The sequence below is a fragment of the Equus caballus genome, chromosome 6 (assembly GCF_041296265.1).
Source record: "Equus caballus isolate H_3958 breed thoroughbred chromosome 6, TB-T2T, whole genome shotgun sequence".
Taxonomy (NCBI): domain Eukaryota; kingdom Metazoa; phylum Chordata; class Mammalia; order Perissodactyla; family Equidae; genus Equus; species Equus caballus.
In genome coordinates this window covers 81050222-81065168 of record NC_091689.1, presented here as the reverse complement: position 1 = coordinate 81065168, position 14947 = coordinate 81050222, and the positions used below count along the sequence as shown (strand labels likewise).

At 37.9% G+C, this 14947-nt stretch overlaps 2 protein-coding genes across 20 annotated transcripts in view; one reads left to right on the top strand and one right to left on the bottom strand.

Annotated features, from left to right (window-relative positions):
- LARP4 (La ribonucleoprotein 4) overlaps window positions 1-14947 on the bottom strand; it is a 179065-nt gene that overhangs the window by 64693 nt on the left and 99425 nt on the right. The window contains exons 1-3 of one of the 19 annotated variants that reach the window (XM_005611172.4): window positions 4945-5050; window positions 3766-3867; window positions 1618-1963 (exon numbers count right to left, since the gene is read on the bottom strand). In XM_005611172.4, the coding sequence (XP_005611229.1) occupies window positions 1618-1629 (12 nt within the window). In that variant the 5' untranslated portion in view covers window positions 1630-1963; window positions 3766-3867; window positions 4945-5050. Of the gene's footprint in view, window positions 1-27; window positions 397-1617; window positions 1964-2650; window positions 3705-3765; window positions 3868-4944; window positions 5051-14947 lie in introns of those variants that run through there. The other 18 variants (XM_070271388.1, XM_070271380.1, XM_070271391.1 and 15 more) reach the window with 18 other exon arrangements.
- FAM186A (family with sequence similarity 186 member A) overlaps window positions 3715-14947 on the top strand; it is a 74952-nt gene continuing 63719 nt past the window's right edge. Inside the window, exon 1 of the mRNA XM_023643539.2 lies at window positions 3715-4088. Within this exon, the coding sequence (XP_023499307.2) occupies window positions 3924-4088 (165 nt within the window). The 5' untranslated portion in view covers window positions 3715-3923. The remainder of the gene's footprint in view (window positions 4089-14947) is intronic.

Genomic DNA, 14947 nt, shown 5'->3' with positions numbered 1-14947 from the left:
CAGGACGAGATTACCAAGTCCACTCACCTCCACGAAGAGCAACATGTCTTCCTCCGCTCGGCCCACTCGTTCTCACCGCCGCGACTCCAACTGGCTTACAGGCCCGAGCCCCAACCGCTAGGATAAGGACACTCGCCTGGCCCCTCCACCCGGCAGTGGACCCGGCTCCTCCCCCGCCGTCAGCCGCTGCGGCCCGACCCGCCCAGTCCCACCTCCCTTGAAACAGCAACTGTTTCCGGGTCTAGAGAACAATTGCTTCCGGGAGCAGACAGTCCTCGGAGCGCTCAACTTTTGCGCTACCTTTTCCAGCAGCAGTATGGGATGTACTATCATCCCTTCTAGGGGGAGGAGGGAAGTGATCAGAGGAAGGCACCATTCTGAGCCACGGGGGTGTGTAAAAATCTTATTGACGCCTTTTATCCTTTGCGGACGGGTATGGCTGCAACGGCCATAATCATTCCGCAGTTTTCATAGTTCAAAATCGAGTTCTGATAAAAAGCCGAGCTTGTGCGAAGTGTACTGAATAAACGCCCAACCCTGCCGAAAAGGTGGTGGATCGCAGAAAAAAAGTAGAGAAGGAAAAAAAAAAAGCAGTGGTAATAGTAAATCTACTAATAGCAGCTGCTTTATGTTAAATGCTTACCATGTGCCTGGCACTGTTCTAAGTATTTTACGTGAATTAATCTTAAAACAATCCTATGCAATAAATACTATTATCCTCATTTTACAGCTGAAGGAGTCCTCTAGGAGGGCAGGTTTCCTTTAGACACACCTTGAAAGAACTTTGCCCCATGTTCGCTTGAATCAGGTACCCGAGTCCCCGCTTAATATAACGCTACTTAATGATACTTTAGTCTGGATAGCCTCCTCATTGATGTTCTGCTATCACTTCAAATGAAATACAATAAAAACGATTTTTAAAAATTATAATTTTCTGTTAGATGATCCAAATTCCTTACTATCTTTAGTAATACTAGTTGGATTTATCCCTCCTTTGTCAGTCCTGCTTCTATATCCTAGACACTCATCTTTTTTTTTTTTTTTTTTTTTTTGAGGAAGATTAGCCCTGAGCTAACATCCATTGCCAATCCTCCTCTTTTTGCTGGAGAAGATTGGCCCTGTGCTAACGTTTGTGCCCATCTTCCTGTACTTTATATGTGGGAGGCCTGGCACAGCATGGCTTGATAAGTGGTGTGTAGGTGGGCACCAAGGATCCGAATCAACAAACCCAGCCACCCAAGCAGAGTGCAAGAACTTAACCTCTACACCACCCAGCTGGCCCCATATTCCTCTTTTGAAATAATCATGTCAAGATCTTTTCCAATGGGTTTTTTCCATTCTATTATTTCAAAATTCTTCCTAAATTGAAGGCTTCATTTTTACCAAACTGCTGTTTGCTTTCAAGACCTTACCATTCTGATCCTATGTAATCTCCCTTACTTCACCTCAAATGAATCTCCTCACTTTTTCACGTAGATCCCAAATGAATTCCCTTATCAAATTGCTGATATGTGTCCCATACGCTCCCTAATCTGGTCCCTAGTAAACTCAACATTACTTCATCTCAATTAAACCAATTTCCTCACTTTTCCCCTGAAATACAAACTCAACACTCACCTCCAAAGCCATGGCTCAAGGCGTCTTCCCTATCTGGAATGCCTTCATTTGTCAATCAACCTTCTCTCTCCATAAGGCTTTCCTGAAAACTCTGCTCCCCACAGATCTCTTCTTCATGTCCCTTGTTAACGCTCGAATATTATATTCTATCTTAAGTTATTTCCTTTTTCTTCTTTTCGTTTTTCAGTTTCTTCACAGGTACCCTGTCGTATATTCTTCACAGTCTAGGATAATGGTAGCCACATAATAGTGTCTCAGCAAATGTTTGTCAAATCAAATGGGAAGGAGAGAAGTTTTAAAATTTGCCTTAAAAAGCCTTCATTTCCAGTTGCTGATGAATTCCATGCTGCATAAAAAATATGAGAGAGAGAGCAATAATGCTAAATTAGTTTAGTTGATAAGCATGTAGGATGCTTTGTGAATGCCTACTGAGATAAGCAATGTAAAGAAATCTAGAGAAATAAAAGTTACATAAAGATCTTACAATCTAATACTATTATCAAAAAAGTACTTAAACCGACTAATGGATGTCAAATGCTGGATAATGATGAATATTTTAATCAGACTTCACATTCATAAAAATAAATAATTCTCCTTAATTGCGGTTCTTTTCAGAAAACATTATGAACTTCCTTGAATAAATAGACTTAATTGTGATTTATAGAAAAAAAAGGAGTAATATTTTATGACTGGAGGCCAGTCTAACAATAAAGGAAAGTATTTTAAGGCTTAAAAGAGTTTCTATAAGGAGTTGAGTCTGAAACTATAATGAATATCCAAATTTTAGACAGTTTCTGTGGAAGAACTGAGGAAGAATATGCCAAATGTTAGAAAAAGAAAACTAAAGTACAGCATCTGGTTTTGAGAAGTTTACCAACTAGTAGATAGAGACAAATAATAGTTACACTTCAATGAGATTAGTACTATACTAGACAGTTTACAAAGTGATTTGGGAACACAGAGGAGACAGTCACTTAGGAAACGGGATCTTAAAGAGAAGGAAAAATATTTAATTTGCTCTCTATATACCGACCGATATTTTTAAGAGACAACTACTTTATGATCCCCTGCCTTCCTTTCTCTGAAGGACTGAAACGCATATGTTGTTTAACTTTACAAGTTTACAACAAAGGCTCAACATAGGACTAAGTTTAAGTTTAAATAAAGACTCAACATAGAAAGTTTTTGTAGACAAATTGTTTTACATTCACCATTTGTATAAAGTCTAAAACCTCAAAATGATATTATACAGTTTATGAATTTATACACCCGTAGTAAAATTATATAAACATGAACTAGACATCAATACTTCAAAATCGTGATTGTCATTGCCTCTGAAAAGGGACAGAGGGGAAGGAAGGAGTCTGGTGAAAACACCAAAGGGGATTTCAACTTTATCTCTAATGCTTTCTTTTATTTAAAAATATCTGAAGTAAATATGACAAAATGTTAAAATTCGTTCAATCTAGGTGATAGGTACATGCCTATTTGTTATATTACTTTCTGTACTTTGTCATATTTTTTTAAAGTGGAAACAAAATCTACACAGCCAACAAAACTACCCTCTCCTTTAATTGCTCCAGTCTCCTAAATCCTTTCACCTCCTTTGCAATCAAAGGAGCTGCCCAAAGTACTACTCTTTCAGTTAGAAGGCAGCTTCTAGCGTGCCCTTCAATTTCTCGAGTCAACTATGGAACTTCAAAGACTTTTTCAGTCAGGTTCCTTGAAAAAGCTAGTCACTAGGCAGTACAAAGAGTGTGATCTTCATCCAAAGAATATTTTCCAAGTTACGAAATGTTTAGGAAAAGTTGAGGGGCAGCTGAGGAAGTTGTAACACAATTAATCCATTACAGACAAAAATTCTTAAGCAAAACCTAAGGAAGAGAGAAGAACCAGGAGTTACGTTCGATACACTAGATCTTGAATTCTAACACCTAGATTTTAAACTCATTTAAATAGGGCTATATCTTCTATTTCTTTCAGCATTCCTGTTGTCTATTCTCTCCTACCCTCCCTCCCCCTTCACCCTTCTACCATCACAGCATATAGAATGCCTGGTTCTCTGCATATAATAAGCACTCTTTAAATGTTTGAGTCAATGATAACGTCACAATGGGTCTATTATGACATCACTAGGACTGGATTTACCATGGTCAGCAACCAATTAGTAGCAGGGTAAACCACAATCTCTGGGAGCAGGAAAGGCTTCTAGTTTGTTCGTGGACACTTTTATTAGCATTTGCCTATATTCTGTGAAAAAAGAAGAAATAAAAGAAAATTACTCAATTTTTCAAATATTTATCAAAATGCAAACTGACAATGAATCTGATTCAGAAATTGAACTTGTGGATTACACCACCACGACCAAAGAAACCATTGATAGCTCATTGTTCCCTGCGCTTGAGCTCCCATTTACAGCACAGGATGTCATCTCTAGGATTGAGCAAGCACAGCTCTGTCGAGCCAGAGAGGTAGGTAGTAAATGAGAAGTTTACAGATGGCAACATTTTTTTTAACTTCCCATGACCAGTTACATTTCTTTTGTTACAACTCATTTTATTTTCATGATATTTGACTGTGTTTGAGGTAAATTTGATTTCAAATGACAACTTTCACCTGACTCTGTGGATAACAAGCTCCAATTTTAATCTCTTTCACTTTCATATCAGAATTAAGTTTTTTGAGAAATAAATTACATGTGCTATTGAGTGATTGGGATAGAAAGAAAAATTAAAACCTATAGCTAACATTGATATCTAATTTTAGTCAAAAGTTTTCATTTATTCTCAACTGAGATTTATCAAATAGCTATTAACAAAAAGAAACAGATTGCTTTGAACTCTAGCTCCTTTTATTTCCCCTGAACACTTCATGGAAAAGGAGTTTATTGGCCAAGGACAATAAACAAAGAGCTTAAATAGTATAACAATCAAACAGACCCCAAACAATTAAGGCTATACTGCATTCTGTTCTCTCAGACAGAATACAACAAAATCAGCCAGGTTAAAAGAGGTTAATTCAGAGGAAGTTCTTTCCTATGTGTAAGGAGTACTGAATATCTATACTTTCTCATTCTCCACGTAGACTTACTCCTGATTCAACTCCCCCCAACTAGCAGCAATAACAGTGTTTGCTTTTAATAGCTTTATTGAGGTATAATAGTCATACAATAAACTGTACACTTTTCAAGTATACAAATTTTTTTTTTTGAGGAAGATTAGCCCTGAGGTGACATCTGCTGCCAATCCTCCTCTTTTTGCTGAGGAAGACTGGCCCTGAGCTAACATTCGTGCCCATCTTCCTCCACTTTATATGTGGGATGCCTACCACAGCATGGCTTGCCAAGTGGTGCCATGTCTGCACCTGGGATCTGAACTGGCGAACCCTGGGCTGCTGAAGTGGAACATGCACACTTAACCACTGCGCCACCGGGCCAGCTCCCTACAAATTTTGATATACATAAACACCTGTGAAACTTTCATCACAATCAGCATAATGAACTTACCCATCACCCCCAAAAGTTTCTTCATGCCCCTTTACAATCCTTTCCACACACCCTTACCCGCACCCCACCCCAAACCCCAGCTAACCACCAATCTGCTTTCTGTCACTATATTCTTCATTTTAAAAGAACTTTAAGTGGAATCATACAGTATCTACTTTCTTCTTTCTTCTTTGACTAGCATAATTCTTTTGAGATTCATCCACATTCCTGCATATATGAAGAGTTCATTCCTTTTTATTGCTGAGTAACTATCCATGGCCTGGACATTTGGGTTTTCTCTGGTTCAAGGTTATTACAAACAAAGCTGCTATGAACATTCATGTACTAATTCACGATTTATTTTATAGACATATGCTTTCATTTCTTTTGGATAAATACCTAGGTTTTTAAATGGCTGGGTCACGTGGTATGTAAATGTTCAATTTTAAAAATAAATACCAAACTATTAAAAAGTGGTTATACTATTTTATATTCCCACAAGCAGTATATGAGATTTTCTTTCTTTTTTTTTTTGAGGAAGATTAGCCCTGAGCTGACATCTGCTGCCAATCCTCCTCTTTTTGTTGAGGAAGACTGGCCCTGAGCTAACATCCGTGCCCATCTTCCTCTACTTTATATGTGGGACGCCTGCCACAGCATGGCTTGCCAAGCGGTGCCATGTCTGCACCCAGGATCCAAACCAGCAAACCCTGGGCCGCCGAAGCGGCCTGTGGTCACTTAACTGCTGCACTACCGGGCAGGCCCCAGTATATGAGATTTTCAATTGCTTTGCATCTTTATCAACACTCGATGTTGTTAGTCTTTGTAATTTTAGCCATTCCTAAAAGTATATAATGGTATCTCATTGTGGTTTTAATTCGCACTTTCATAATGACTAATGATTTTGAGCAACTTTCCATGAGCTTATTTGCGCTTGGTATGTCTTCTTTGGTAGTTCAAATATTTTGCCCATATTTTAAAAATTGAGTGGTCTGTGTTCTTATCATTCAGTTTTGAGTATTCTTATGTATTCTGAATACAACTCCTTTATCAGATAGATGATTTGCAAATAATTTTTCCCATTCTGTGGCTTGTCTTTTTCTTCCACTATTAGTGTCTTTCAAAGAATAAAACTCCTAAAGCCAATTTATCAATTTTTTCTTTTGTGGATTATGCTTTTAGTGTAGTATACTCCAAGCAAACCTTGCCTAAACCAAGGTCACGTTTTCTCCTAAGTATTCTAGGAGTTTTATTCTTTTAGATTTTACATTTAGGTCTATGATCTATTTTGTCTTAATCTTTGTATGTGATATCAGATATGGTTGAGGTTCTGGGTTTTTGGGGGGTTTTATTGAGGAAGATTAGCCGTGAGCTAACATCTGCCGCCCATCCTCCTCTTTTTGCTGAGGAAGACTGGCCCTGAGCTAACATCCATTCCCATCTTCCTCTATTTTATATGTGGGACGCCTGCCACAGCATGGCTTGATGATTGGTGTGTAGGTCTGTGCCCGGGACCCAACCAGTGCACCCTGGGCCACGGAAGCAGAGCATGCGAACTTAACTGCTATGTCACCAGTCAGGACCCCTAAACTTCATTTTTGACTGACTGAGTAGGCTAGGACCTCCAGTATAAAGTTGAATAGAAGTGACGAGACATCCTTGCTTTGTTCTTGATGTTAGGGGAAAGCATTCAGTTTTCCACCATTAAGTATGACAGTAACTGTATGTATTTTACGGTGCTCTTTATCAAGTTGGGGAAATTCCCTTCTTTTCCTAGTTTGCTGAGATTTTCAATTAGGAATAGATGTTCAGTTTTGTCAAAAGCTTTTATGGGGGCTGGCCCAGTGGCGCAGGAGTTAAGTGCGCATGTTCTGCTTTGGCGGCCCGGGGTTCGCTGGTTCGGATTCTGGGTGCGGACATAGCACTGCTTGGCAAGCCATGCTGTGGTAGGCATCCCACATATAAAATAGAGGAAGATGGGCATGGATGTTAGCTCAGGGCCAGTCTTCCTCAGCAGAAAGAGGAGGACTGGCAGCAGTTAGCTCAGGGCTAATGTTCCTCAAAAGAAAAAATTTAAAAAAAAAGCTTTTACTGCATCTTTTGGAATAATCCTGTGTTTTTTTCTCTTTGAATTTGTTGATATAGTGAATTACATTGATTTAGGAATGTTAAACCAACCTTGCATTTTTTAGATGAACCCCATTTACTCATAATGTAGCATTCTTTTTATTATCTTGTCTTTGATTTGCTAAAATTTTGTTAACTTTTCTTTTTCCTGAGGAAGATTAGCCTTGAGCTAACATCTGCCACCAATCCTCCTCTTTTTGCTGAGAAGACTGGCCCTGAGCTAACATCCATGCCCATCTTCCTCTACTTTATATATGGGATGCCTACCACAGCATGGCTTGCCAAGCAGTGCCATGTCCACACCCAGGATCCGAACCAGTGAACCCTGTGCTGCCGAAGCAGAACGTGCACACTTAACTGCTGCGCCACCAGGCTGGCCCCTGTTAACAACTTCTTGTGTCTATGTTTATAAAGTATATTGGTCTGTCATTTTCCTTTCTTTCTTTTTTTTTTTTCCTGCTTTATCTCCCCAAATCCTCCCTGGTACATAGTTGTATATCTTAGTTGCAGGTCCTTCTAGTTGTGGCATATGGAATGCCGCCTCAACGTGGCCTGACGAGCGGTGCCATGTCCGCGCCCAGGATCCGAACCCGGGAAACCCTGGGCCACCGCAGCGGGGCATGCAAACGTAACCACTCAGCCACGGGGCCAGCCCCTGTCATTTTCCTTTCTTGTAATGCCTTTGGTTTTGGCATCAGAGTAATGCTAGCTACATAGATTCAGATAGAAAATTCTTTTCAATTTTCTGTAAGTTTATTGAGAATTGGCCTTTCCTTTTATAGTCATGCACCTGATAATGACATTTTGGTCAGCATCGGACCACATATGCAATGATGGTTCCATAAGATTATTAGCACATAGCCTAGGTGTGTAGTAGACTTATACCACACAGGTTTGTGTAAGTACACTCTATGATGTTAAAACAATGACAAAATCACCTAATTACACATTTCTCAGAATGTATCTCTGTTGTTAAGTGACGCATGACTGTATATGTTTGGTAGAAACCAACAGTGTTTGGGTAGGGTGGGGAGAAACAATGAATAGTACTATCTAGAGTTATGGCTTAATTCACAGGAAGGTTTTAAACTACAAATTCAATTAAAAAAATAATCATAGGGCTCTTCAGGTTATCTTATTTCTCCTTGAGTGAGCTTTCACAGGTTCTATCTTTCAAGGAATTTGCCCATTTCGTCTGAGTAGTTGAGTTTATTAGCCTAGAGTTGTTCATAATAATCTCATATTATCCCTTTGTTATCTGTAGAATCTGTAATAATGTCACCTCTCATTTTTGATATTAGTAATTTGTTTTCTCCCTTTCTCTCTCTTTCTTTGCTTATCATTATGGCTAGAGGTTTATCAATTTTATTGATCTTCTCAAAGAATCAACTTTTGATTTCATGGGTTTCCTCTAATTGCTTTTCTGTTTTCTATTTTACTGATTTCTGCACTGATCTTTATGATTTCATTTACATTTTTTACTTTAGGCATAATTTGCTCTTCTTTTTTCCAGTTTCATAAGGTGAAAGCTGAGATCATTGAGAACCTTTTTCTTTCATAATAAGTATTTTGTTCCATCTATTTCTCCCTCTGCAAATGGAAATGCTGTGTTTTCATTGTCATTCAGTTTTAAATACTTTCTAATTTCCCTTTTGAGCTTTTTCTTTGACTCATGGATTATTTAAGTTTATTTATTTATTTATTTTTTCCTCCCCAAAGCCCCAGTACATGGTTGTATATCCTAGTTGTAAGTTGTTCTAGTTATTCTGTGTGTGCCACAGCATGTCAACTGATGGATGAGTGGGAAGCGAAACTGGGCCACCAAAGCAGTGAGAGTGCTGAACTTAACCACTAGGCAATCAGGGCTGGCTTGAACCATGGATTATTTAGAAGCGTGTTACTTAGTTTCCAAATATTTTCAGACTTTTTCTCATTTATTTCCAATTCAATTTCATTGGGTCAGAGAACTTATTTCATATGGTCTGAATCCTGGTAAATTTCTTGAAATTCGTTTTATGATTCAGAATATGGTCTACACTGGTAAATGCAATTTATGTACTTGAATACAATTTGTATTCTGTTGATAAGTGGAGTACTCTATAAATAACGATTATATCAAGCAATCAAATTGGTTGATAGTTTTGTTCAAGTCTTCTGCTATCATTTTTTCTCAACTTTATGTATCAATTATTGAAAAAGAAGTAAAGAAATGTTTGAGTATAATTTTGAATTTATCTAGTTCTTCTGACTGTTCTATCAATTTTTTTTTCATGTATTTTGAATTTATTTAATTAGGTGCCTAAACATTTAGAATTGCTATGTTCTCTGAACGAATTGGCCACTTTACCATTATAAAATAACCCTATTTATCCCTAGTAATATACTTTTCTCTGTAATCTACTTTGTTTGTTATTAATATAGCCATTCTAGCTTTCTTTTTATGAGTGTTACTATCCTTTTACTTTAAACATATTTGGGTTATTATATTTAAAGTGGGTTTCTTATAGGAAGTATATAATTGGGTTTCTTTTTTATCAAACCTGACAATCTCTGCCCTTTAATTGGATGTTTAGACCATTCATATTTAATGTGATTATTGATATTGTTAGGTTTGAATTTGCCATTTTGCTATTTGTTTTCTGTTTGTCCTGTGTGTTTTTTTGTTTCCTTTTTATTCTTTTTCTGACTCTTTTAGATTGAATATATTTTTATGATTCTTATTACCTATAATTCTGATTCACCTTTTTAGTTGCTGCTTTAGGCTTCATAGCATACATATTTAAGTTATCGCCATTTGCCTTCAAGTGGTATTAAACCACTTTTGAACAATGTATAAACTTTATGGCAGTATTCTACCTTTCTCTCTCTCCTGACCTTTATGCTATTTGTATCATACTTCTACATATGTCATAAACTCAATATTTATTACATTCCAATAATTATTTTAAATAATTACCTATTTTTCAATTTTTTATTTTAGTAAAATATACATAACATAAAATTTACAATTTTAACGATTTTTAATGGTACAATTCAGTGGCATTAAGTATATATATAATGTTGTGTAACCATCATGACTGTCTAGTTTCAGAACTTTTTCATCATCCCAAACAGAAACTCTGATCCATTAAACAATGACTACACATTCCCTTTTCCCCCCAAACCCTGGCAACCTATCTACTTTCTGTCTCTATGAATTTGCCTATGCTAGATACCTTATATAAGTGGAATCAAAGCATTTGTCCTTTTGTACCTGGTATATTTCCCTTAGCGTGTCTTCAAAGTTCAACTGTGTTGTAGCATGTGTCAGAATTTCCTTTCTTTTTAAGGTTAAGCAATATTCCATAGTATGTATATATGACATTTTGTTTATCCATTCATTCATCAATGGACACTTAGGCTACTTCCACCTCTCTGCTATTGTGAGTAGTGCTGCAATGAACATAGGAGTACAAATATCTGTTTAAGTCTCTGCTTTCAGTTCTTTATATACCCAGGTGTGGAATTTCTCAATCGTATGGTAATTCTCTTTTTAATTTTTTGAGAAACCGCTGTACTGTTTTCCATAGTAGCTGCACCATTTTACATTCTCATCAGCAGTGCACAAAGGTCCCAATTTCTACACATTCTCACCAACACTTATTATTTTCTGTGGGTTTTTTTTCTGATAATAAGCATCATAATAGGTGTGAAGTATCTCATTGTGGATTTGATTTGCATTTCCTTAATGATTAGTGATATTGAACATCTATTCATATGCTTGTTGACCATGTGTTTTTATTCTTTGGAGAAATGTGTATTCAAGTCCTTTGCCTATTTTGGGACTGGGTTTGTTCTTGCTGAGTTGCAGGAATTCTTTATATATTCTGGATATTAATCACTTATCAGATATGCAATTTGCAAATATTTTCTTCCATTCTGTGTATTATCTTTTACTCTGTTGATAGTTGTGATGGTTAATTTTACATATCAACTTGACTGGGCCACACATTTAGTCAAATATTATTCTGGGTATGTCTATGAAGATGTTTCTTGATAAGATTAACACTTGAATCAATAGACTGAGTAAAGCAAAATGCCTTCCCTAATGTGGGTGGGTTTCATCCAATTAAAAACCTAAACAGCACAAAAAGTCTGATAAAAGGGAACTCCACTTGTCTAACTCCCTTGAACTGGGGCATCAGTCTTTTCCCACCTTCAGACTTGAACTGAATCATCAGCTCTTCTTGGGTTTGGAGCCTGCTGACTTTGGGACTAGAACTACACCATAGGCTTTCCTGGGTCTCTAGCTTGCCAACTAGAGATTGTGAGACTTCTTAGCCTCCATAGTCATGTGAGCCAATTCTTTATAATAAATCTCTCTGTGTCTCTGTCTCTTTCTTTCTGCCTCTCTGTTTTGGTCCTGTTTCTCTGGAGAACCCTGGCTAATACTACGATAGTGGTTTTGGTACCAAGAGTGGTTCTGGAAAAGCAGAGTCTCAAGGATGAGTTTTCTGAATTGGATCTGGGATTTCTAGAATTGACTCTCTAATCTGATTAGATTTCCAGTATTAAAGAGAGCACTGATAGTCCTTGGCATGATCTGGCAATTAAGAAATGCAAAATAGCACCATTTGATACTCCTAACCAACTGCTTATAGGAAGCAAGAATCTGGATGACCGTTTATATGATATTTTCAAATATTTTTGGCAAACTAACAAACATAATGAGATAGGTTGGTTGCTCCTAATGCCACCAGACAAAGTAGGGAAAGAAAAGGATGAGCCCAGGGATTCGAAGTCTCAGCTCAAGTGCCACGTAAATGACCTGAAAGTCTTTATGTGTGCCCTGAAGGAGACCCTTATCTCCTATAGCTGCATAACTGAGATTGCTGAAAATTAAACCAAGTAGCTCATTCTCTGACTGACTGAATTACAAAGCAAGTTGATGTCCCAGTCTCACTTGGTGGCTAATATTAAAGTGAGGGCATTGATTGGGAAGGAATGGGCTCCTGAAAGCTGGAATGGGGATATGTGGGAAGGCCCTGATAAAGCTTGGGACATTGAGCCACTAAATTCTGAAGAGTGTTCTTTGCCAAAGCAGCAGCCTCTCGACCTTCCCCCCCCCCACCCCCAACAGGAGTAGCCTCTCCAATAGAGAGGGAGCAGCCTCTCCACCCCTGTCTGAGTGGATTAACCCTGCATTGCCTGAGGAAACTGTAACAACCTCTCCTGAGGCAGTTGCCATAAAAGACAGCACTGATTTTCCTCAGAAACCATCCCTACTACACCCCTTTGTTTCTAGACCTGTAACTAGACTCAAATTCCAATAGGCCACTAAAGATAAGGTTGAAAGTGTGATCCATGAGGAAGTGCACTACACTCCAAAAGAACTACTTGAGTTTTCCGACTTTTACAGACAGAAATCAAGGGAATATATGTGGGAATAGACGTTACGGGTGCAGGATAATAGTAAAAGAGACATAAAGTTGGATAAGGTTGAATTTACTGATATGGGCTCATTAAGCAGAGATTCTGCATGTAATATTACAGCTTGGGGAATTAGAAAGGGTTCTAAGAGTTTGGTTGTTTGGTTGGCTGAAACATGGACCAAAAGGTTGCCCATACTGAGTGAGTTAGAAATGCCAGATTTGCCTTGGTTTAATGCAGAAGAAAGAATTCAAATGCTTAGAGAGATTGGAATGTTAGAGTGGAGGGCAATTATGGTGGGAAATGCCAATTATGGTGGGAAAACCACTAAAACTACCTCTGCCTGGGACAATAGTGAACCAAAGCAATACTGCATTTCTAGAGGGATTGCAGAGATAAGTGTCACAACCAAGGAAAGATGCAGGAGTGATGGTTCCCACCATCCTCATTCAATTTGCTTATTTGGCCAGTGCAGAAGACAGACGGATCTTGGAGAATGACAGTGGGTTATAGGCATACCTCAGAGATATTGCAGATTCAGTTCCAGAACACCACAATAAAGTGAATATTGCAATAAAGAGAGTCACATGAATTTTTTGGCTTCACAGTGCATATAAAAGTTATGTTTACACTATCCTGTAGTCTATTAAGTGTGCAGGAGCATTATGTCTAAAAACAATGTACATGCCTTAATTAAAAGATACTTTATTGCTAAAAAAAAAAAAAAAGCTAACCATCATCTGAGCTGTACTGTAAAATTAACCAGGTGGTGATCCTATTGCAGCTGACGTACCAGATGTAGTTTCACTGCTTGAGCGAATTAACACATCCTCTAGTACCCAGTGTGCCTCTACTAATCTGGCGAATGATTTTTCTCCATATCTGTCAATAATGACCACCAGAAGCAGTTTGCTTTCAGCTGGCAAGGCCAGCAATACACTTTCACTGGGCTATCTCAGCGTCATGTCAACTCTCCAGTTTGATAGAATTCACCAGTGAAGCCATCTGGTCTAGGCTTTTCTTTGTTGGGAGTTTTTTAGTATTACTGATTCACTCTCCTTCCTGGTTATAAGTCTATTTAGATTTTATATTTCTTTATTATTCAGTCTTCATATACTTTATGTTTCTAGGATTTTTTCCATTTGATCTAGGTTATCCAATTTCATGGCATAAGATTGTACATAATATCCTCTTATAATACTGTTTATTTCTGTAGAACCAGTAAAAATGTCCCCACATTGATTTCTGGTTTTAGGAATTCGAGTCTTCTCTTTTTTCTTAATCAATATACCTCAAAGTTTGCAATTTTGTTGATTTTTTTGGAAGAAACAACTTTTTGTTTCATTGATTTTCTGTACTCTTTTATTTATGTCTGCTCTAATCTTTGTTAATTCTTCCCTTCTACTTAGCTTTGTGTGTAATTTATTACTCATTTTCTAGTTCCTTAAGGTGTAAAGTTAGGTTACTGACTTGAGATCTTTCTTCTTTTTCTCACATAAATGTTTATCCTTATAAATTTCCTTCCTAGTACTGCTTTTGCTACATCCCATAGTTTTTGGTATGCTGTGCTTTCATTTTCATTTATAAGTATTTTCTATTTTCCCTTGTGATTTCATGTTTGACCCTCTTGTTGTTTAAGAATGTGTTAATTTCCACACATTTGTGAATTTTCCAGTTTTCCTTCTGTGATTGATTTCTAACTTCATCTCATTGTTGGAAAAGATACTTTGCATTTTTGGGGGTTTTTTTTTAGGAAGATTAGCCCTGAGCTAACATCTGCTGCCAGTCCCCCTCTTTTTTGCTGAGGAGACTGGCCCTGAGCTCACATCCCTGCCCATCGTCCTCTACTTTATATGTGAAACGCCTACCACAGCATGGCTTGCCAAGCGGTGCCATGTCTGCACCTGGGATCTGAACCAGTGAACCCCAGGCTGCCGAAGCAGAACGTGTGCACGTAACTGCTGTGCCACTGGACTGGCCCTGTATGTTTTTGTATATATTGAGATTTGTTTTGTGGCCTAACATATGGTATCCTGGAGAATGTTGCACATGCACTTGAGAAAATTATATATTCTGTGTACATCTATTATATCTAAATGGTTTATTGTATTGTTCAAGGTCTCCATTTTCTAACTTCACTTCTGTCTGGTGGTTGTATCCATTATTGAAAATAAAGTATTGGGGCTGGCCCCATGGCAGAGTGGTTAAGTTCGCATGCTCCGCTGCAGGTGGCCCAGTGTTTCGTTGGTTCGAATCCTGGGTGTGGACATGGCACTGCTCATCAAACCATGCTGAGGTGGTGTCCCACAT